Source organism: Vulpes lagopus, chromosome 11, assembly GCF_018345385.1.
Source record: "Vulpes lagopus strain Blue_001 chromosome 11, ASM1834538v1, whole genome shotgun sequence".
Lineage (NCBI taxonomy): Eukaryota > Metazoa > Chordata > Mammalia > Carnivora > Canidae > Vulpes > Vulpes lagopus.
Genome location: NC_054834.1, coordinates 83086072 through 83111103, shown reverse-complemented (window position 1 = coordinate 83111103; position 25032 = coordinate 83086072). Strand labels below are relative to the sequence as shown.

At 40.8% G+C, this 25032-nt stretch overlaps 1 protein-coding gene across 3 annotated transcripts in view; it reads left to right on the top strand.

Moving 5' to 3' along the window:
- Nucleotides 1–25032, top strand: part of ACVR1 (activin A receptor type 1) — a 125041-nt gene that overhangs the window by 82873 nt on the left and 17136 nt on the right. For all 3 annotated transcript variants that reach the window (XM_041773518.1, XM_041773521.1, XM_041773520.1), the window contains 6 exons: nucleotides 2390–2653; nucleotides 4868–5079; nucleotides 8462–8561; nucleotides 11906–12052; nucleotides 18185–18460; nucleotides 22741–22938. In XM_041773518.1, coding sequence (XP_041629452.1) covers nucleotides 2390–2653; nucleotides 4868–5079; nucleotides 8462–8561; nucleotides 11906–12052; nucleotides 18185–18460; nucleotides 22741–22938 — 1197 coding nt within the window. The remainder of the gene's footprint in view (nucleotides 1–2389; nucleotides 2654–4867; nucleotides 5080–8461; nucleotides 8562–11905; nucleotides 12053–18184; nucleotides 18461–22740; nucleotides 22939–25032) is intronic.

Sequence of the window (25032 nt, the reverse complement as noted above, 5' to 3'; positions counted from 1 at the left end):
TTTTAAAAAGCAGTGTTCAGTCAGAGAGCATGTGAATTATCGTTATCTTATTTTTTAATTTAAATTTGACATTTTAAATTATAACCACAAGGTGTCCTCAATTCTTTTGTAACTGGACTATTTCCATAGAATCAGTGCTGAGCGAGGTCTCTGTTGTCTGGCGTTACCAGTTTGTTGTTGCTCCTGCTGGACCGTAGGCACAGCCAGTTAAGGGATCCACACTCCTCGGTCCATTATCAGTCTACAAACAGCTACTCTCTTACCTTATTTTCATTTTACCCCTTCATCCTTACACTGACCCGTCAGCCCCAACCCAGTGTCAGGAGACACAACCTCTTTAATAATAAGGTGTTAGTGTGTGTCTTTGGATATCTATGACCTTTGAAAATATTTAGGATTTTAAAATATATGTTTGTGTTTCAAATTTTCACACATGCATTCTTGCACAGTTTTAAAATACGGTATTTTAAATTCCCTGCTGTAGATCACAAACAAATCAACATGACACCATTAACTCTCTCCCCCTTTTACCCTGCCTATCCATTTTCCTCCAAAGAATCATCACCTGTTGGGCAGCATAGTTGGCAACCCTCAGCCCAACTCTGTGCCATTCAAGAGTGGCAAAGAGTCTAGACTCCCTAGAAATATTATCTTTCAACTCACTTTTGGCAAGTGTAAACTTTTTGCGGGATTATGTCAACAGACATATATGTTTCTCATCCTCATAGAAATAGATTGGTGCTGGAGTTTCTCTAGGCAGGGAAAATAAAGACTATCTTTTGGCTCATTAAAATTTTTGCTCATTAAAAATGTCTGAGGCTCTTGATTCTCGGGGGTGAGACTGGTGACATACATACACTGTCAGCGGCTATTTTGGATTTTCTGCTTTCAGGCATGTCTTTGCTCTTGGATGAGCCCCTTGTGGTTTTCAAAAGAACTAGCAAGTCAATTATAAATAGAAGGCTTGTGTCTGTGTGTCTGCGTGCACTTACTCTGTGGGATGAGGCACCCACATTACAGTGGGTAGTGAACTATTTTTCACTTCTTTGAAGAGGGAAGAAGAAAGATTAAGAACACTTTTCTCTTTTTGAGATAACCCACGTCTCTACACACACCCACACAAATCTGTGTAAATGAACTTGACATTTTCAAAGACCTTACCTTAAGGTCTCCTCTTGAAAGCACAGCCACCCGACCTGTTATTTTAAGAAAGAAGCAGTTATCTCACAGACCTGCTACAGGGGGTTCAAGAATTAGAAGGCAGTCAGTCTGTGCCATAGACCTTCAGAGGGAGCTTCTAAAAGCTGAATTTTTTTTAATGTGAGCGTTGCTTTAGAACCTCTAGGACTTGGCTGTTTACATTCTATCTTCACTTTCCTTCCCTACTAGTGCAAACTGTTGGGACCAGCAAGTATGAACTGATCATCCTCACAAAGGAAGGGAAAAGAAAGAGCAGAGTGGTTTGAAAAATTAGATCACAAATGAGTGTTTCCTGAAGAAGTTAATTAGGCGGTCTGATTAGGTGTGCTTCACTGTTGGATGATACATTTCTGCCTCTTTCTCTCGTACCTTGGACCTACTAGGTGTGGACTGTTCCCGTGGTCCTACCTGTTACCTTACTGTTAAAACATTGTTCTGTTCTCTTTGTCTTCTTGTACCCTCGTCTTTAATGATCGGTGCCAATTTTTTTCTGCCATTAAAAAATGTGTAAGCCGCTATGAATTTCCATTGTACTCAACATGAAAACTTCAGTGTTACTCCTATTGAAAAATTAGGCATCTAGCTGCAAATATTGGTAAGAGATATTTGTAATTATAGGCTGTATCCTTGGGAACCCTCGATTATACTGATATATTATAGACAATGGCAGGAACACCAGCATCCCTTGAATTACTAGTTGATGGATTAGTATGGAGTTAGCAGGGACTGGTATTAACAATTGCCATATATTTAGGAGCCTTTAAAAAAATCCTATAAAATAAAGGTGATGAACATTATGTTCTGGAATAATATTTTATTTTGATGCAAGAAAATTGGGATGAGAGCCCATCAGGCTGAAGATAATGTGAAAACCACAGTGGGGGAAGTTCAATGTCGGAAGCCTTGCGGGTATATGATAACCATTCTTTGGCCTGGTATGATCTAAAAGAGTACACAGCTTGTATAAATGTACTTATATATTGAAAGGTGATGGTTATTTGGTGGTTGATTGATCAAGTGAAAGGTATGAGATAACAAAATGTGCACCTCATGGCTAGTGATGATGCTTGGCCTGACTTTCTATTTGGTAAATGTGTTGAAATGGTCTTGGAGAAACTGTCTTGTTCCCCTAATGAGAGTAAAACCTACAGAGTGATGTTTTTTTTTGCTTCGCCTTGCTCCTTTGCAGATGAGAAGCCCAAGGTAAACCCCAAACTTTACATGTGTGTGTGTGAAGGCCTCTCCTGTGGGAACGAGGACCATTGTGAAGGCCAGCAGTGCTTTTCCTCATTGAGCATAAACGATGGCTTCCATGTCTACCAGAAAGGCTGCTTCCAGGTCTACGAGCAGGGGAAGATGACCTGTAAGACCCCGCCATCACCTGGCCAAGCTGTGGAGTGCTGCCAAGGGGACTGGTGTAACAGGAACATCACGGCCCAGCTGCCCACTAAAGGTTCCCGTTGACTTTTCTATTGCTAGATCAAGGGTTTCTGTTGGTGCTGTTCTTATTCTGTGGGGGTTAAAGATGGAAGTAGTCACAAGGCTTTCTTCCTGCTTTTTAAACTAGAAGGTGACAAAGAAAGGTAGCTCTAGGTGAGGAAGGAAAAGGCATGGCCTTTTGGAGTCTAAAAGGAGGATAAATACCTTTGGGTAAGTGGGCAAGGTAATGGCCATCTGGGAGAGACGGCTTGCTCGGCTGACTAGATCATGAGCATGTGAATAGCTCCTTTTTCCATCGAGGAACCATGATGTCATAACTTCTGAAACAGTTCTGCTTGGTAAATACTCATCTCTATATTGGGTGTGTGGGAAGGAAAATGGGACGGAAGACTCTGGTGGCTGAGTGGAATATGTTTCCTTCCTCATGAGGAAAGAAACAAAGCCTCGCTGACCTTTGTTCCCATATCTGATTTCCCAGTGAACCATCACTGAAGCTTGAAGCTGGGTAAGATTTCACATGAACCTTGTAGTTTATGTGGAATCTGTGTTGTATTAGATGAATTCCATATCTAGTGGAAATCAGTCTTCCTCTGAAACCATTTCCCCATAAAATGAGCCCTAATTTGCTGCCTCAAAGTCACTACAAATATTAATGTTCCTTGGTGTTTGTAGACTCACTCCAAGCCAAAGTTAATTCTCTTAACCTATAGAACATTTTAATAGGCATAATTACTTAATTTTGGCCTCGCAAAAGAATAAACAGACCAAAAAAGTGGAGTGAAAAGGCTACTAGGATTGTCCACTGACAGAAATGTCAACTAGCAGAAGAGACAGAAAAATGAAAAAAAGAAAAAGGAAAAAAACTGATGCAAGATTATGCTCTGCAGTGTTTCAGTTATGGTGATGACCTTAAGGCATATGTTAATTCTGATATGCAAATATCATTGAATAATAAAAGAAGGTATTTAAAAGAGAGATTAAGTATTTAAATGGCTAAAACTAAAAGAGTCCCGGATGGAATAAACTTTACTCTTAACCTTTGTGAATTAAATTGTAATTATTGGAGGGGATGGACATGAAGAAATATCTACACTCACACAAAAGTAAGACCTATAGTGCGGAAAGTTCCTAATCTGCAGCACAATCTGCAAGACTGAGTTGTAATAGAAAATTTATTTTCTTTACTTAAGGAATTTCTAATTCAATTAGGGAGACACCATATTTATAATTTAATGTTGTATATAATTAGTTTTACACTTTATCGTACAAATGACACATACCGTGGAGTATTATGTGCCAAGTCGTTGATTAATTTGGATTTGGAAAGTTAAAAGAAATGTAGAAAGGATGTCAGGCTTGTGCTTGGATTGTGGAAGGAGGCAGGAATGTGGAAAAGGCCTATGTGGGGAAAAACAGGGCTTGGTGACACCATGTCGTTAGAGGTCAGACATTCAGAGATGATTATTGTTTGGAGACCTTTCAGTTATGAACTATCACTATCCAACTAAGGAATTTTTTTATTTAGATCGCTAGGCAAGTAGCAAGTCTTTGTATTTGCCGGAGTGGTATGCAAGTGTTGAAGTGAATGCAGGGATGTTTGAATGGGTAATGTGATAATGCCGAGCGAGGGGGTGAATGAGTGATTAGGCGAGTGAGTGAATCAGTGAATGCAGGTTTCAAGTGAGTGAATATTGAATAAGTGAGTAAAAGAACAGATGAATGAATGGGTTCCTAGGCAGAAATCGTGATGTGAAAAGATCAATGAGAATTCAGTGGTAGACATCCAAGATACACTGAGGAGAGAGACCACAGATTGGGTAATTTGTTTTTAACTCAGATAGCACTTTCTCATAGGAATATTACATCATCATCTCTGTCTAGAAGGGCTAAGGATAAAACATTTGTACAGATCAAGTCTGCATTAGTAACAGTAGCGCCAGAGATTTGTGTAGTACTTCATATTTTGAAAGTACTTATGCATACGTATGTGAATTATATGGTTGGTTCTCCGTGGATTTTTTTCAAACTCTGGTTGTGCCTAAATGAATAATGGTTCAAATAACCAGGCCAGTGGCCAGGCATTGGGAAGTATTTCAGTTTTTAACAGTTTGTGACTTGTGAGACTGTGTGGTCAGGCTCAGGAGCTACTTGTTAGGTATTGGTTATGCTAAATAATAAGTAAACTGTGATCCTTACCACCAATTGCCCTTTTCTCCCTCATCTCCAGGGAAATCCTTTCCTGAAACACAGAATTTCCACTTGGAGGTCGGCCTCATTATTCTGTCCGTAGTATTTGCAGTATGCCTTCTAGCTTGCCTACTGGGAGTCGCTCTCCGAAAATTTAAAAGGCGTAATCAAGAACGCCTCAATCCCAGAGATGTGGAGTACGGCACCATCGAAGGGCTCATCACCACCAATGTTGGAGACAGCACTCTAGCAGTGAGTTTGTGACCCCAGGGAATCCCAAGCATGACAAAGATGGCTAAACATGCTTTCTTATTTCCACCCTGAAATGCTAACCAGGAGCTGGTGGCTGGACAACGTGCACATATACCACTGGTCAGTTGTGTCCTGGGCAAGCACATGTTGGCACCTGTTTAGTCTCCCCTATGTGAGCACATTTATTTTAGACACATGTTTATGTTCATTGAGGGAGGGGATTTATTTTAATAGTTTCTTGGTAGTTATTTTTCTCTTGGGGAGTAAGGGAAAAGGTACAGAGAACGGTTGCCTCTAATTCTGGGGGGAGCTTGGAGTAACTCAGTTACCCTATTTTTAGCAATGAAAGTGCCTTCAAAAAAAGCACCTTTGCTTAATATTAAAATCACTTTCCCTTCTAGATTATTTTAACACCCTGTAATTTAAGACTTTAAAACTTGACATCCAAAAAAGCAGCTATTAAACTTTTCATGCTCCCGTGCTGCCCCCTGGTGGATGGTAGTCATTTGTTAAATCAGTGCTCTCCAACAGAAATACATGTGCCACATATATAATTTTAAATTTCCTAGTGGCCACTCAAAAAAAAAGTTTAAAAACCTCCCACCATAGGTGATATTAATTTTAACAACATATATTTAACAATATATGGTTATTACCCTTTCAACATATAATCATTAACCATAAAGAATCATGAATGTGATGTCTTTCTTAATTTCTTTTTTTTTAAGCTAAGTTTTTAAAATCTGGTGTATATTTTACACTCACAGCATATACCAGTTCAGTCTAACTACATTTCATTTGCTAAAAGTCAACAACATGTGGCCAGTAGCTACCTTCGTGGACAGCTCAGGGTTAGACACCAGTTTTTAAAGTTATTCTTTTGCATGTTTTTAAATGATGAAATCACATGAACACTTTTTACCTTTAAAAATTGTCCAGTGTTATTTTCAAAGAAACTTTAAGGGAGCCACTTGCTATAAATAGGTTACCATAAAATGCAGAAGAGAGAAGTGATAACGTTCTGAAGCGGTACTATGCTGAGTCTGATGCCTCCTCTGGAAAAGGTGAAGATTAGTGTGTGCTAGGTGTTAAAGACATGCTGACACTAAAGCAAGACTTTCCTTGTCATAATTTGATAGAAGACCATCGAGGTTGTACCTTTCTGACATGATCTGGTGTTATTTTATGTCATGGCCATGGCCACGCATCCCTTAAGACCATCTCTCTGTTGGTCTTAACAAGACTTAACAAGACTGTTAAGTCTTGTTCTGCTAGACAACAAGCTTCCAAATGTGTGGTAAGTCGCAGCTAAGCTTCCTCTGTGCTGGAGGAGACACGCCCTTACCAGTGTTTGTAGCTCAAGGGCAATTCTTGGACCAACCTTGGCGAGTTGTTAAGACATTTGGTGGTGGCTGATTCAGGCTGGGAAATATCCCACCCTCCTGCCTTCCCGGTCATCGGGCCACCAGTCAAAGAAGGGCAGGAGGGTATCTCATTGGCTTCCTTTTACCTACATATTTGGATTACGGGATAGCAGAACTGGGGAAAAGAGGAGGTGAGGACAGTCTATTTCCCAAAGTGAAGAAATACAGTTTTTCGTTAGCAATGTGCTCAGAAGTTTGCTTCAAACATCAAGGAAGAGTAACTGAGTTCCTGGAGTCAGTAGCAAGAGATGAAGCTGAATCCTGACAAAGCTTTAGCAAAGCAAGATTCTTAAGTAGTTTAGTCAGCACTTGGCTCCCCAGGACCGTTAACCACGATGGACAAAGACAGGACTATCTAGCGTAAATCACTGTTTATGTAGTTTCTCTGAGTTTGGAAGAGGAATGAGAGCATGTGCTAAAATCGTCTTCTCAACTGTGTGGTGTCTGAGGACAGGGTATCGCGGTAACAGTAGCACAATGAAGAACACTGTTTATAGCAAGTTGTCGTTATTGGTCTCTATACTTGCTCATTTATGTTCACTTATGTGGTTCAACAAAGCCTGTCTTACTGAACAGCTTCCTAACTTGGAAAAGAAGCCTTGGGACCCAGGAGTTGAAGTAGAGGTTGGTTAGTCTTTGGTGGATGCCACTGCCTTGCCTTAAGTCTACGAACTAGATTTAAAATCACGATTATACATTATGAAAAAACGCATTTGTTTAATTTTGAGAATTATTCTCTCAAAAAAATTGAATGAATAAAGAGAAAAAAGAACAGCAAAAGAGATGGTTAGGGAGATGTGAAACTACTTCATCTACATTCAATTTCTTGTTGATTATCCATTTTGTGGTTTTTAAGGATTCTAAATATCTTCCTTTGGATGTTCAGATTTTGGTAATTTTGCTGATCAACAGTACTTCACAGTGGTGCTCAGAGTAAGTAAAAGAAGACGAAATTCAGACAAATCAATGTATTGCTTGAACAGGCCAGCTAACATGTTGGGAAAGAATGAGCTTTGGGGAATGTTAGCTCAACATTGCTGCAACCTTACCTCCATCACCATGAGCATAATATGGTGTATTCCAAATAGTCCATTCCATACAAAGAGATGTCTACTCCTCGGCTTGCACTGAGGATAAAAAGGGAAAACTTAGGAATGAACTAATTGAGGATTTTTTTGCACAATATGTTCATTTTCAGAAGTAGGTTTTGGGCATGGTTTTATGTTTTGTATGAAAGTTTTATTTTTTTCCCTCTCTCATTTGTGAATAATTCACATCTGGAAATGACACTGAGGGTTAGCCTTTGTGATCCTTTTGTTCCTCACTTACGTAAAGGGTACCTCCATCCAGGGGCCCCTCTCTGCTTGAGTGTACCAGCTAGATGACCCACATGGCCATTGGAGTCTTTGCAAGAGAAACAACATTAGAGACTTGTTTGTTCCTTGTTCCTAATTTGTTTGTTCCTGTTAGAGTTCCTTAGTTAGCCTGTCAATCAAAGTGAATCCTTTCACAGATACTTAGCAGAGCAGAACATGGTTGGTTATGCCCAGGCCTTGGGTTTGAAGACCTTTCCCTCTTTTTGCCCCGCCGGTCCCTCATTTGGCTGCTTTCTTGTGTGCTCAGCCCTGCTTCTTGGACTTTCTAATTTGCATCTTTGACTTTGTCCACTCAGCTTATATATATATATATATTTTTTCAATGTATATTTTGTATTCTAAAACTCTGGATGCAAGAAAAGACTACTTATCCCTCAGGAAAACCTATCATATGTTTGGGAAAGGGCTAATTCTGGTTTTCCTAAGAATACCAGTTCTTCCTCCAGTGGGGCTCTCATACACACAAATGGGCCCCAGGCCCAGGATCACTGTCTCCATGCAAGTTAAAGTGATATGCATGCTCATACTCTAAACTGGAACTGTTTCTCAGTAGTTTCTTTTTCTCCTTGTTTTGAACCACAGGATTTATTGGATCATTCGTGTACATCAGGAAGTGGCTCTGGTCTCCCTTTTCTGGTACAAAGAACAGTGGCTCGTCAGATCACACTGTTGGAGTGTGTCGGTAATTTTTTTTTTTCCTCCTCTTTGTGGGTTGTATGCAATGTTAGCAGTGGCTCTAGAAGTAGGACAGAACTTGGAAAATCTGCCTTGCATTGCCTGTTGCTTGTGAAATAACAGGAGATGCTGTGGCCATGTATCTGTTCTCTGTGACTTGAGTTGGAGCACCTCAAGTTGTTGGAATTCTTGTCAGAGGAGTCTGTCGCTAGTTAGTCTGAAGAATGGCTAGTCAAAAGCTTTTAGTTGCAAGTAGACCCTTTGGGATGATGGGAAGGCATGAGAAATGAATTAGCATGGCTGCTCCTGGCTGCAGGCATTGAGTGATGTGAGGTGAGTGGGCATTTGGACAATACACTTGTTTATGGCAATCCTCCAAGCCCGCTCACTCTCCCACTGTCTTTAAAAATAATGAGATAAATTTACCAAAGCTACCTTTATAATTGCTTTGTTTAAACAAGAGCAATATCTCTCTCTCTGTGGTCTCATATTTTCCCCATCTAGGAACATGTTTATATATAGATGCAATTAGAATGTGTATACAATTTGTGTTGCTTCTTTCAGTTTTAAGCTCGTACACATTTCCACATATCTATACACATCACAAATATTTTAAAAGATAGTGTAACTATGGTCCTTTGAATGACTGTTTCATTTTAACGCTACCACTCAAGAAAGCTTCTGCACGTATTGCGTCTTTCTTTTGAGTGCTCAGAAAAAATTCCCAGGAGTTGGAGTTTCCTGGGTCAAAATTTGTGACATTTTTATGGCTTGTTTGTAAGTTGCTGATTTGCCCTCTACGAAGATGGTGCAGAATGCCTTTTTTGGTGGTGGTGGGGGGGGGAGTCCTGAGTTTTATTAGTTTTACTTGTATTTGCTAGGTATTTATGAGTCATGTTGTAGGTGTCAGTAATTTTTGGGAACCACATGTCATGCTTCTCTTGCACAGTGGACTGTGAGCAGGGAAGATACAAATAGAAAAGCCCCAGATATGCTCATCACACACAACCAGGGCCGTCCTCTTGTGCTGCCTAACATGCAGTTTGATTATGAACGGGGGTATTTGGGTAGGAGTGAGAAGGCAGTGACAGGCGACATTTACCTGTCTCGCTTACCCTACCCCCCTGTCCCGTGGCCACTCACCATTCACAGAGCAGCCAATGTCAGTATCAGTTTTCAGAGACCGACCCCAGAGTCCAAAGGGCAGAACAGTATTGCACCATTTAAAACACATACTGTTTCTGCTAGTGTAGATATTCTTGAGCATTTTCGGAAATAGTATAAATTCAGTTATAGCATTTTGTTGGTTTAGTGCTAAAGACTTTCATAAAAGCAATGCCATTTCAGTAGCTTATAAAGTTAGTGTTCACGCATGCAGCCTTGAATAAAAATGTATGTGAAGAACTGCTTGGATAGTATGTTGCCATTTTGGGTTCAAAATGGGAAGTTGGACTAGATCAGTTGTTACCAGATAGTGATTTGTGAACCCCCCAAATTTCAGATACCTTAGCGATTCCTGTGGGGGGCTCCATGGCCTGTACTTTTGGGCAGTTCTGCTTCTGTTTTTAGGAACTTTTGAATAAGGTTGCATTTCTAAAAAGCATTTGACAACTTAAAAGCATTTGAAAGCCACTGAAGTAGGTTTCTATTTTAAATGTCTACTTATCCTGACATCCATCTCTGTTTTCTTTCTTTTTTTTTCTTTTTTTAAAAAAAAAAGGATTTAAGGCAACTTTATAGTAATGTATACAATTCTCTGGGATATTTTTTCTCTCCTTCCCAATAAGACTATGAGGACAAATGGCAAATAAAGAATTTCACCAAAGGCAGGAAAAGATCAGCATACTGTTTTTTAGCAGCCTGTTTTGTAGTACCTTAGCACTAGCCTTCGTCTTGAACTCCAAATGCTGGGCAATTGCTGTGACTGTATTAAAATGAGTCCTGCTCTAAATACCATTTTTGCGACCTGACGGCAGCCCACAAAGATGACTTACTGGCCACATTTACCATCCTTTTGGATTAGTCATTGGTATTTCACAAGGACCTCGTTTATCACGAGGGAGTGTTGATTGTGTCGTTTTCATCCTATGTCAGGACATAACCCCCTGGATAAGCATGCTTTCTTTCTCCATGTTTGGGTTCTTGGGTTCTCGTGGCTTCGTTTTTCAGCAAAGAGCTGTATTCCTGTGTGCGCAGGTGGTGCTGCAGCTGCTTGTTACGAGCCGTGACTCCCAGCAGCCCTTGCCTGGTAGAAAGCCTTGCTGCCCTGCAAGGTCTGTCTCCCGCTGCATCCTTCTCTAGGTGCTAAGTGTGTCTTTACCCTGATTATACCCCCCGAGTTGATCCTCACGGTCTCATGGTAATTACCTCCTCCTCCCCCCAGCTTCCCTGATCACCCCTACCTGTAATTAAGGAGAAGAATGGAAGAGGGAGCATGTCGTTGACAGGCTGAGAGTTGTGTTGCTGCTGCAGGACGGGGCTTGCGCCCCAAAGAGCCAGGTCACAAACCAGAGTCACGTTTTGGGAAATGCTTTCTCCAAGCGGCCCTTTCAGTGTGGCCCACTTCTGGTATCACAGGGGCTGTCTAACAAGCAAATTCCCATGACCAATGTCAGGAATCAGAACTGTGCTGGGATTATGTCTTAAGACTCTGCAAATCCTCTTTTGAAATATATCCTCTGCCCAGAAATCCTTTAGGGAAGGTAGTGGCTGCCTGTCGGTCTCCTCCACAGCACTGTTGTGTGTGTGTGTGTGTGTGTGTGTACTTGTGTGTATTTGTGTGTATTTTGGGGGATTCTTCAGAATGCAGATCTCAAACCTAATAGTCTCCCTTGTGAAAAACATAAATGCATATGTAAATTCACAAATTTGGACTCCCCAAGAAAATGTCCGCTTTGATCTTGTGCGAAGGGAAGGGATCCAGTAAGCTATTCAATGTAGCCATGTATGCTTTTTCTTTCCTTTTTTCTTTTGGCTTTCAGCACATTATAACCTAATACTCTGTATTATTTTCTTCGTTTTACTAACTTTTATGTCCTTTTAAAAATCATATGTCTCATGCCCTTTGATAGAAGAATTTAACTGTAAGCCTTGTAATTAGCAGCTAATTGTACAGTGTAGATACTGGGGGTGTTGGATTTGTTATGACAGTGGGTGGTTGGGAGGGGCAGGTTCCACACCTTTCTGTATGTCTTCACAGGTGAAAAGCTGTGATATTTAGATCCCCAGATTAAGTTTTTTCCCCCGAGTAAACAATGGGGGGGGGGGGGGAGGAAGAGCTGCAGGCCAGAAATGTCCTGGCTATGTCTCCTGTCCTGCCGTTCCATGTCACCTCTGTGTTGCTTCCCCCAGGGAAAGGCAGGTATGGTGAGGTGTGGAGGGGCAGCTGGCAAGGGGAGAACGTTGCTGTGAAGATCTTCTCCTCCCGGGATGAGAAGTCGTGGTTCAGGGAAACAGAATTGTACAACACTGTGATGCTGAGGCATGAAAATATTTTAGGTAAGTACAAAGATAATCCCCCTCATTAATTTTATCTAGAAAGAAATAATTGCCTACCTTTGCCCTCTCAGATTTGGTGTATGTGAATCTGCAAGTCTCCCCCTGAAAAGCGATAATAGGAATCATCAGCGCTTATATATCATGTTTAATTTTCTTTTAACACTAATTTCTTGTTTAAATCTGCAAAGAAGCTAAGTTTGAAGATTCTCTGGATGATGAAAATGAAATCATTATTGCTAATTCTTATTCTGTAGGTTGTTATTTAAGCAACAAAAATTTACCCCATATTGTTCACTTCAAGGCTTCATCCGTTGTTCTACTTACCGCACCCTTTTTGAATATTTATTGAATCAAACTAAGAAAGCTCTTTGGACGATTTCCTAGAGATTCACAGCTCCCAGGGACATCGTAATTAAATGCACGTTCCCTCAAACTAGGCATGGTTTTTAAAGCCCAGATTTACAGAGGGATTTAGCATCCATTTTAATTTGGAAACTAAAGCTTAGAACCATTTGTGAAATATGTGAAGAGCCCATCGAAATACTGCTAAGGAGGTATAAGGGATGAGAATATTCCTTGACTTCTCTGTTTTTGGAAAGTTTCTCTCAGTGTGTTTATACCAATACATGTATGCTGAGTGCTGCTCAGAGTGCTTTTTAAATAGGGGATATAAAGTTTATAGAGAAATTGACTCCCTAGGATAGTGCTGGCCTCTTCATGGCTATTGGATGAGATTTGGCTTATCAGAAGGCCCTGGCCATGACTTATTTCGATTCCATTATTGCCAATTTAGTATGAAACCCGAGTCAGGTTGTCTACCAGGAACGCTTTGACAGTTGTCTCAAGTTTTGCCTTAACAGTGTGGCGGTGTGTTCCATCTTAGACTTGTGTGTTTCTGCTGTTGTCTTTTCCCCTTGCCTTACTGTGGGGCCCCAGCTGTCACCCAGCCCCCCTTACTCATATCATTGCTGTTGGTCTCCCATTTCCAGCCCATCTTGCTACACTGAGTTATCTTTCATTGGGTAGCTGGGTACGCCTCAAAGTATCTTTGATGACTCCTCCATTGCTTGTCACATTTGTGTCTTCTGGGCCTGGCATTCCAGACTCCTTATATGTTGGGGTCCCAAGGAGGCTCAGACTTTCTCTACAAATATCCCTAGATGGCAGCCACTTCTGATATTTGCCATTACTTGGGATCGCTTTGAGCATTCCAGTGTCTGTGCCTTTGTTCACAGTCTTGATCCCCCATGATCCACACCCTATACTCCAACCACCCTTCCTTCTGTCAAAATGACACAGTTCCTGTCTAGTCTCTCCCAGTGCGTTTACCTGTGCTTTTCTGCACTCCCTACTTTGCAGCTGTGCTGTAACTCTGATCACACACTACCGTGTGTCACAGTTAGATGCACATGTGTAACAACGATGACTCGTTATTGTGCAGCGAGCGCTGCTTTAAGTGCTTCATGTGCATTTTCTCATTTTGGCTTCCCCACAATCATAAGTGGGTAGGTACTCTTATTTTTCTAGTTTTAACTGATGAGGTAACCAGGGCGGGGAGGTTAGCATCACCCATCAGGTTAAATCGCAGAGCTGAGAATCCTACTGGGCAGTGTGTCTCTTAACCACAGTTCTGTACTCTGTGTTGTGGTTAGCTAGTGGAATTGGTTCTGTGATTCTGTAATAAGAGGATGAGGTAAAGATTCATCCACAGTCAAAATTATCCTTAAATGTCCCACTTTTGCCTCTGACACTGGAACAGAGAGGGGAGTAACGGATAGAGTGTCAGGTGTGTTAGAAGCCGTGATGTATCAGGAGTACTCTTTAGACAGTGGAATTACTCTTTAAAAAAAAAAAAAAAGATTTTATTTATTTATTTATTCATGACAGACACAGAGAGAGGCAGAGACATAGGAGAGGGAGAAGCAGGCTCTCTATGGGGAGCCTGATGCGGGACTTGATCCCAGGACCTCGGGATCATGTCCTGAGCTGAAGGCAGATGCTCAACCACTGAGCCACCCAGGCTTCCTTAGGCAGTGGAATTACTCTTACTGGGCAGGTGCACATACTGTTAAGAAGTATGCGGGGTCTGAGTACATGAATAGAAGGGCATGTTCAGGCACCCCTCTTATGGCCTCACAGGTTCATTGAACAAAATGGGCTAGATATTGCCGCGCTATGCAAATAGTCACTTTATCAGTGCCCTTGAGTTAAATGAATTGTGATATCATTCCCTTGTATGCCAAGGACAAGGATCACTTCCATTGGTTTTGCTCTCACGTGCTAAGGACAGTACCCTGCACATGCTAGGTGCTTAGTACGTATCTGTTAAACTGGATGTAATCATAAGAGAAATTTGAAAGTCACCTTTGCGATATGATTCATGTGAGAGGTGAGGTTCCTTTAGTGTGACCACATAGAGCAAAACATTGTTCATTTCTTATTACTTGGTGATCCAGGGAAATTCTGTATTCATGAGGTCTTTCCACCGTCATCATATTTAGAGCTATATGGACTGATTTTACTGTGTAGTTCTTTTAACTTTAAGAAAGCTTATAGAAATGCACCACTTTTTTTTGGGGGGGGGTGCTAAATTTGGTTAAAGTCCTTTCCTTGCTTTACCAGTTTTCTGGACATAGAGACCTCAAGATTTTCTGTGATCTTTTCCTTTTCTATCAAAGGAGCATATTGTATCGAGTGTTGGATGATGATGTCCCTCCCACCATTGAGAATTGCTAACGCTGGCCCCTCAGAATGAATCAGTCACACACGCATACATACAAAACTCTGCACACTCACTCTTTATCTCCTTTGCAGCGATATCTTTCCAGGGACTAGGTTGGCTTTTGACTCTTCCTTCTGCTCTGGTATAGAATTCAGCAGACAAGGGGGTAATGGGTGGCTGTGCTGTGTGGTGGCAGGAAGAGTGGTCGGGGGATTTGAGAAATTGGTTTCTACTCTCAGCGCCTCGAACAGGCCCACTCTGTGACTCTGGGCCAAAGTTACATGTTTTGGAGTATTCTTGTCCTCATTACTAAGACCAAGGGAGTTGAGTTAGTGTGAGAATTTTATTCCAAAGTCTCATCTTAGGCTCTTTTTAAAAAATTACAGTAAGATACACAGTTTAGTGTTTAATCATGTTAAGTGGACAGTGCAGTGACACATGTGCATTCACATCATGCAGCCATTACCGCCTTCCATCTCTAGAACTGCCCCGGGCTCTTCAGAGGTAATGCCTAACCGTTTAATCAGACTTTCTTGAGACCATGTGGAAGTAAAGGAAGTTACCCACAGAAGATATGATGTTGCAGAATTGTTGTGGTTTTAATTGAACCCTGAGCTCTTCTGAATGTAATAGTAGTCGGCTATTCTTGATACTTCCTGGGTTGGGCATGGTGGGAAGCACTGTACCTATAATTACTCTTCTGTTCTCAAAGTACCCCTTTGAGATTGCTCATGACGTTATCCTTATCTTACAAACGAGGAAGCCAAGGTGGACCTTTCATAGGACTTGTGTGAGATCACCCAGCTGGGCAATGGGAGAGCTCATGTGGGTCCCTGGGGTCGGACCCCCGTGCCCCACTGTGAGGTGGCCTCAGTCCTCAGCTGCTGTAGCTGCCTGGTTCCTGGAGGAGAAGGTTCGCTGGAAGAGGCTTGCAAGGGCCACTGATGACCTCGCTTAAGATTTTGGGGTTTGTTTTCTTTCCTGAGGAGACTGGGAGGATGACCTTGGCTGTTAAGTAAGAGGCTTTTGCTCTAATCACCTTCCCTCCCTGTTATGAACACGTCCAGTGGCCATGCCAGCATCCCAGCTTCTAAGGACCTGTTCAGCGTTCACTACCAGTACAGTGCTTTGACTGAAAATGCAGAAATTTCATAAAAATGCTCTAGCATTTTGAAACAAATGTAGTTCTGTAATTCATGCTTGGGAGATAAACAGTTAAAAAAAAAATCCTGCCTTTTTAAAAGTCCTTTTTCTGGAAGGTCTAGAGCATAATTAATGGGACAGACAAAAATCCTTCTCTGAGACTTAAGAGGCTTAGGGAAGGTGAGAGAATAAATATTTATTTGTTATTTATTTATCTATTTATTTAATCAGAGGCTGTTCTCCCTTGGGCAGAGAAATCAGTAGAGGTGACATTAAATACACAACAGTAATTTGATTCCTTTCGAGTGGTACTTCTAGTTTAGGATATTTATTTTTGAAAGTCATTAATGATTAATATCCTTTGGTTTAAAATAATAAAGCAGAAACATTTTCTTTAGTAACAGTAAGTATCTAAATACACAGTTTGATTATTCATATTGTGGCCAGTGAAGGGCTCCAGGAGAAATCGATGCGGGGCCACAGAGACAGACTGGAGAGAGGGAAGGAGTGAGAGATGGAGACTGCCCAGGGGAAGGGGCGCAGAGGGCAAGGAGAGAGAGGTAGGGGATCAAAGTGCGGAAACATCACTTTGTTCGCTTTACAGATGTGCAGTAGATTCAGTGTCAAATTGTCTTTCTCCCAGAAGTCAGCTTGTTTGGGGGCAGTCTGTCATAGTGGGTAAGAGTATGGGTGCTAGAGCAGACTGTTGGGGACCATTACTAGCCTTTGTGCCAGCAATGTCCTCTGCCTCCTTCCAGTGTGAGTGTTGGACAATTACATGCGGAGTGTGCAGAACTCTGCCTGGCACCGTGTTAGTCCCAGTAATTACTAGCTGCTTCTATTGTTGATGATGATGATGATCAAATAGGGGACCTTTCTTTGTTCCCAGAATTTCCTGTACAAGGTATGGTGTGCCCAGGTAGCTGGCACCAAACTTGAGGTCAGCAACAACTTAATAGATATGTAATTTGGCATCTCTTAGCAGCAATTTTATTATTTATAAACTGAGTATAATGAGATCTGTGTTACTGGTGTATTGAGAAAAATCCTAGGAGAAAATATGTGTGAAAGTGGCATAAATTGTGTATCCGGCTCTGTGCAAGCGTGAGGCATGTTCCGCATATTTCTGTATTTTTTTTTTACAGAAGTCCTTTAATCCTGTCCAAGCCACATCTGTCTTAAAAAAATATTCTTTTATTTATAAAGACCAGAAGTCACCGCCTGTGTGCCCAGTAGGGTGTGTGTGTGTGTGTGTGTGTGTGTGTGTGTGTGTGTGTATTTATATACATACAAATGGAGAGTGAATGTGCAAGCAAGCGTGTGGAGAGCACATCTATGGCAGGAAAGGCAAGCACACACATAATTTATTTTGTAGGTTAGGAAGTTCTAGAATTCATTCAGCTTGCTCTAGGGTCCCCTTAGAATGTCTAGAAAAATCTCTTCCTACCTCTTTACTGGCATCTGTCAAGTCTCACTTTGCAAGACTGCTTCAGTTTTATCACTTCTCAATGGAAACCTGTTGTAACATCTAGTCTGAATCATTAGGATTCCCTGTTCTGGACTCCCGCTGCCTTTTGCGGATCTAACAGTACTTTTCATTATATTCATTACGTTAATACTATAATTTTCCCTTCCTATATCTGTCTTTTGTTCTATCTGACAGATGCTATCCCCTTGGTTTTCCTGTGTGATGACAAAGAGCATCGCAGATTCTTACTGTATTTGGCTTCTTTTTTATTTGATGAGTAGTCAGTCATTTAATAAAACTTATCCTTTATCTTACATTTGAGCACAGATAATCCAGAGAACCTAAATGCTTGCCCAGGATTACACAGCAAATCACAGGCAGAGTCAATACTAGAACATAGGTGTTTAGATTCTGTTTTTTTATTCTTTTTGAGTGGTTGATGAATAATCTGTGCTTGGAATATGAGCATGATAAAGAGTTTGATACTATTATTATGGATGAACACAAAGGTATTATTCCTATCCAAATTGTAATGCAAAGTAAACTCTTTTTAAAAGGATTATTTATAATGAAAATGAATATGGAACTTTCCTATTCATTGGCAGTACCTTTTATGGTAGTATTAATAGTATTATGTTTTTCTGTTGACACCTCTGTAAACCTCCTTTCATGGTAGTTGGTTAGTTTGATTGTTTTTTCTTATAAGTGGTATCTATTGTGTGGGTCACTATTTCTGTATACTATAAGTTATAACGTGAAATTCTTACATGTCTGCTCCTTTTGTTCTTGCTCTCTCCAGGTTTTATTGCTTCAGACATGACATCAAGACACTCCAGTACCCAGTTGTGGTTAATCACACATTATCATGAAATGGGATCGTTGTACGACTATCTTCAGCTTACTACTCTGGATACTGTTAGCTGCCTGCGAATAGTGCTGTCCATAGCTAGTGGTCTTGCACATTTGCACATAGAGATATTTGGGACCCAAGGAAAGCCAGCCATTGCTCATCGAGATTTAAAGAGCAAAAACATCCTGGTTAAGAAGAATGGACAGTGTTGCATAGCAGATTTGGGTAAATTTTTTAAAAAATATTTTTTTATTTAGTTTTTAACTTTTGTTGGATTCCATTGTTTAGCTAGGTTACATCTATGCCCCCTCCCCGAACATCTTGTGAAGAATTTCAAGCATGCAGGCAAATTGAAAGAACTTCCCAGTGAATAGCTGGATACCCACTACCTAGATTCTTCCATCAACAGTTTACTGTTCTTAAGCTCTGTCACATACCCATCCATTTCCACTCATCCGTCCATCTTTAATCATTGATATGTTCCCAAGTAAACTGCAGACAAGAGAGCTCTTCTGAAGACTGTATATATCTGTATATTGTGTCACTCACTGGAATGAGTCTATTATTTGTTTACTTCTCTCTCTCCAGGTGAAATTTCAGTTTCACGAGAAATGAACGAATCTAAGTAATACGTTCTCACAGTTTTGACAAATGCTATAAAATCTAAATCTCAGTCGAAATTCAGACCTTCACATTACCTTGGAAAGTCACTCCCAAGTGAACTGCTCATTTAGTCAGTTCCTGACCAGCCTCACCCTTAGAGGCAACCAATAGTCTGTAGCATTCTGGTTTCACAAACCTTTACACAGAATAGGTACACAGTTAAATAACTTATGGAATGAGGGTCTCCTGGGCAGGTTGGGCAGTTAAGTGTCTGACTCTTGGTTTCAGCTTAGGTCATGAGCTCAGGCTTGTGAGGTCGAGCCCTGCATCAGGCTCTGCATGCAGTGTGGAGTCTGCTTCAAATTCTCTCTCCTTCTACCTCCTGTTCACTCTCTCTCTCTCAAATAAGTAAATAAAATCTTTAAAAAAAGTAACCTATGGAATGAGTTCATCTTAAAAATGGTTTCTAAAGTTGTTTTTCTGTAATCATGGTAAAATTATCAGTCAAGAAAGAGGAAAATAATTCCTAAACCAATTTATAATTTCCCCTGTTGAGATATCTCATTCCTGCGGTGTTAGGGTAATGCTCAGTGTAACTTTAATTGCATTATAAATAAGATTCTTTTCATTTATAGTGACATTGTATATAAAACCATATTCAACTTGGGTATTGGCTGAATAATTATGCTAATGAGAAATGAATTGTAATATTGGTTATTCATTTCAGTGGACTATTGAGAGTCCTCACTCAATTTGATTAAAAAATGGTTTATATTATATTCATATCATTGTAGTTATTGTTAGGCTGATAAAGGTTTGGACAGTATTAGCTCTTTCATATAAATGATAAAATTCAATTCTTATTTTAAACACAAAAGAGTTTACATGTCAGGAAAATTTATTTCTTTTGAATTTCCTTAAAGTCTTTGCATTCATGCTGAGTATTATTTTTACACTGTTTTGCAAGTGTGAGAAGAGAAATATTTGGGATGGCATTGAAAGGGTATGGCTCCAAAGCTCTTCGTGGGCAGTTTTAGTTGTGGTTAGGGGACTTTTATGGCCATGCCATGGCTGTGGAGCAGGGTGATTTGGATTTGAATCCTGGCTTTCCCCTTTATCTTCCCCATATATCTATGTAGATATTTTATCTATTTACCTTCCTAAAGTACAACACTGCTTATAACTTGTTGTAAGGATGGGGAGCTAAGCAAGGAACACTTTAGCGTTTCACACTGTGCACTGTACTTCTGTATTGTTTCAAATGTTTGTAACGCTGTGTTGAAGTATTGTTCATGTTACTAAAAAATCAATTATTATGTACCTCACATGGTTCTTACAAAATTCAGAAATTATTATACTTGCTTGGCAAATAATAAACATTCAGATGGTAGCTGTTGTTATAGTCCAGTGGTCTAGGGGAGATGGAAAATTAGGAAGCTGTTAAATTTGGTTACGGCACTTGATAGGGAGTCAGAGGTGTTTTTCATTAAGTCCAACTAATTATTTATTCATTTATCTTTCTTTTAGCCTGTAGCCTTCCAATTAGATACATGGATTTGTACAAAAATCTTTGTTAAGGTGTTATTATTCAGGGAGTGGTTCCTTGGTATAGAAGACAGCTCCTATAAGAGCATCATTTGTGTGTAATTTTTCACTTCACACCCAGAAATTAAGGATCACTCATTAGAAATCATGTTCTATTTATTTATTTATTTTTAAAGATTTTATTTATTCACGAGAGAGAGAGAGAGGCAAAGACACAGAAAAGGAGGCTCCCTGCGGGGAGCCCAACATGGAACTTGATCCCACTACTCCAGCATCACACCCTGGGCCAAAGGCAGGTGCCAAACCACTGAACCATCCAGGCATCCCAGAAATCATGTTCTGTTATTGATACTGCAAAAATACCAGTATTCTATTTATTTTTCTGTTTATTATAAAAAAAATCAAACATACGGAAAGGCTTAAAGAATACTAAGCATAATGATCATTCATATTCACAACACCTAGATTCAACAGTTGTTAAAATTTTGCCATATTTGCTTCATCTATATGTAGCTGTGCATCTGTCTTTGCTCATACATTTGAAACAAGTTGCAGACATCACACCATGTTACTGTTAATACTTCAAAATGTATCTCCTGCATAATCACAGTTTCTCTCACCTAAAATCATTGATAATTCTTTAATATTGTTGGACGTCCATTTTCATATTTTTCTAGTTTTCTCAAACAAGAACTCAGCCAAGGTTTATACATTGCATTTGGATGTTTTGTGTCTTTAGATAGTGGGATAATTATCTATTACTGGGTGATACATTGTTCCTAAAACTTAGCAGCTTAAAATAACACAAGTTTGTTATCTCACGTAGTCATCTGAGGGTCAGCAGTCTTGGAATGACTTAGCTCTCTGGTTCTGGCTCAGGATCTTGTGGGGGTTACAGTCAAGCTGTCGATTAGGGCTGCAAGTGTCTGAGGGCTTCGTCAGGGATGGCTCCACTCACATGGTTATTGGCAGGAGGCTTCGGTTCTTTGTCAGGGGGACCTCTCCATGGGGCTGCATGAGTGTCCTCATAACACAAGAGAACTGAGAGAACGGAGAGGAAGCCATGATGCCATTGGTGTCCTAATTTTGAAGATCTGCCGTGTTCTGTTTGATAGTTCAGCCCACACTCAAGTCAAGGGGAATTGAGCTTCACCTCCTGAAGGGAGAAGTTTCAAAGAACTTGTGGACATATTTTTAAACCACCACAGCTAGTATTGCCATGATCTATTTAAGCTGCACCTTTTCATATTCTGTTATTTTTGACTTCTTTGGTTCTGGAAAGGGTAGAGAGGTGTATGTGTTTCAGGAGATGTTCACAGTGGCCATAGAATCTTGGAGTTGATGATAAAAATCAGGGAAAGAGGAACCAGACTGATTCAGTGAATTCAGTTGCTGATTTCGCTGCTAATTATTAAGGGTGTGATACCATGTGCCATCTCCCTGGCATAATAAGGAGTCATCTTCCCACACATTTAAAGCCACGGAGCAGGAGGAGAAGCATTCTCCGTAGAAGGCTTGAGGGAGCCTCAAAGGATCATTGGGTTGCAAAGGTTTACAGAGGCTGCTTGTTCCACTTTGGCGCTTTTCATTATTCTGAGTGTTAACGGAATCGTTTTGAGTTGGTCAGCATATACATCACAAAGTAATTTCATTCTCAAATGAATCACGCGTCTATCTGCCTAACCCTCCCGGTCTGCGAGGAATGCCAGGTCTCTCTGAGGAATTCTGATATGAGTCATGGTTTCAGAAAGTGCTTCAGAGCTGTTTAGCATGAGAGTTGTGCTTTGAATCTCGTTTAATGCTGTCCACCTGCCTGACTGCAGAGAAAGGCCTGTGGGTCTGGTCAGATTTGGTTTCTCAGGTGCGCAGCTCGTCCTGAAGGGATTGGAGCGGTGCCTGTGGCAGTCTGCCCCCGAAGTAGTGGTGTATTACCTCAAATTCCGGGCCTCGCGGCGTGAGGAACTTGAGTTTGTGCGCTGTTGGGAGCTGTGGTAGACCGTGAGAGCTTCACTTCTCAAGGAGACCCTTGGGGGTCCCGCTGTGAGTCTATTTTCCTGTGGACTTGAAATGCTGGCCTCATACCAGTTTGGTGCCTTGGCTTATTATGCATCCAGATCTTATTGTTTCAGAGGCTCATGTGTTCACCTGATGGCGTCAGAATGTTTCTGGCATTAGATCTTTTTGCTGTTGTCACAGACGTCACCCCCTACAAGAGACCAATGACTTGGGGGCAGTGGCACAGTGACCACGAATACCACAAGAGGGCGCCTCTGACTGGGGTCAGTGTAGACATTCTTCAGTAACCCTCTGTGAGAAAGCAAGTGAACTGACCCACCCTGTTGTCTTCTTCCCTGTAGGCCTGGCAGTCATGCATTCCCAGAGTACCAATCAGCTCGATGTGGGGAACAACCCCCGTGTGGGCACCAAACGCTACATGGCTCCTGAAGTTCTAGATGAAACCATCCAGGTGGACTGTTTCGATTCTTACAAGAGAGTTGATATTTGGGCCTTTGGTCTTGTCTTGTGGGAAGTGGCCAGGCGTATGGTGAGCAACGGTAAGTATCTGATCTAACGTAGTAATGTCCCTCTCCGAGTCCTCCTGATTCTGCTGTCTTTAAAAGGGCAAAGGAAATATTTAAATCTACATTGTTCCATGAATCATACTTATTCCTTGAATCATACATCAAGCTATCAGCATCTATATTTGATTTATGGCTAGTAGGTGGAATGTAATGGCATTATATTTTAGCTACACAAGAGGAAATGATGGTTGAAAAAGAAGAATATTTTGGGCTGGGACATCTGCTCCTGGCGCCGCCTCCCTGGTGCTTGAGTATAAGCCCCCAATAAACACTTTAAAAGAAAAGGGTATTTTTGGAAAAGACTAGTTATTCTTTGGCTTTTCTTTTGATTGGTCCATATTTCGTTCCCTCCTTTCTTCATCTTCCTCTCCTGCCCTTCCTCCCACCCTCGCTCCTCCTTTGTTCTTCTCACAAGTGAGATTTAAGATGAGAAGAATGCTCAAGTAAATCTAAGGGTGAATTTTGCTATTTTAGATATTTTTACTTCTTAAATTTAGGTTATTGAGAAAAGAATCAGGTTGCCGACTCAGAATTCACCTCTTTGTAAGAAGCAGGCTGTACCTTCTGAATTAGTCAAGTTTAAATTCGGGAAGCCCGGGATAGGCTAATGCGGGTCCTCTTTTAAGCAAGTTTTATGAAATGGTGTTATCTTAGCAGTTAGAGCAGCATAGGTCAGTCATTGTTAACCTGTGACCCCTACGGTAAACTCTTACTTACTCTTGACTTTCATATATCCACGTCAGCTACAAACACACTGTTGAACTTTACTGGAAGCACACTGTATTGTGAAAGCATTGAGGATACTGTTGTTTTAAATTGAACATGCCCGCATCTACCCACAAAGTGGATGTTACAGCAGACCCTCTCCCATCACCTAAATAAACTTCTGTCTTCTCAACCGGAAGTCTTTCAGAGGACATGTCTGAAATTGCTCCAGAAAAATAAGAAAATGCCATATATTTAGATGAATATATTATTTTCAAAAGATATTTTCCACTCCTGGGACTCGTTGGAATCCTGGACCTGAAGTATGAAAGAAATAATGTGTGAGTTCTCAAGGATTGAGATTCTTGGGGCAATCATAATTTTCCTGAACAACATAGCCAGAGAATAGGAAGTTCTTTGAGGAAAGTGGGTAATTTACCATAGCTTTCGTGTGCAGTAATTCAAATTGGCATGCCTTCGTGGTAGCTCATGTTGTTTTCCCTTTCTTTTTCTCTGACAGCAGAGTGCATCTGGCTCTCATACCCTTAGAGAGTTCGTTAAAAGCAATGTTTTAGATTAAATGTAAACATACATGCGTTGGTACCTGACCGTTCTTTTAATTTTCTTTTTCTTTTCCTTCTTCTGATGGAGTCATGAACATTTTCTTGGTAATTGTTTCTCAATCATTGGGAGCTTACTGACTAGCACTTTGTGCCATCAAGTGCCTTGAGAATTATCTGCAACAGGGAGATTGTTTTGCTGATTTATGAAGTTCTGAACTTTGCCTGGAATTGCACATCGGCTTCCATTTGCTCACCCCCTCCCCAATAATCCTTGAGCATCTTGGAACTGAAAATCTGATTTTAATTTGTTCATTTTAACTAACAATTTAGAGGAGGATTGGCGTCATAATGAACCATGCAACACGGAACTTGCCCCAAATGAAGAGGAAACTAAAACCCCAAGGCCAGGATGGTAGCAGTCCAGCGGCGGCTGTGCTGGAGCAGCTCCAAGCAAGCCTGCATGATGAAAGCCGAGCTTGGCACAAACGTGGGATTTGGGCTTTGTAAGAATTCGTGTTGCAGGCACATTCACTGTGTCACAGGCATAAACCCAAGTGGCTCTGAAAGATCAGTTGCACTTAATAGAGGAGTCCATTTGAAATTAGAGTCCTCAGTTTAAAATTGAGCTCAACAAATGGTAGTTTGTATCATCTGTCTGTCCCATGTTTAATGTTATTTCGCCGAAAAAAATCATAAAGAGTAGAGGAAGAGAGACTACTTTTGGCTGTTTGATTGGTTGATTGACTTCCTGTTACGTCATCATTGAGGTGGCTGTGGTTCCTAAAATTCTGTGGGTTGA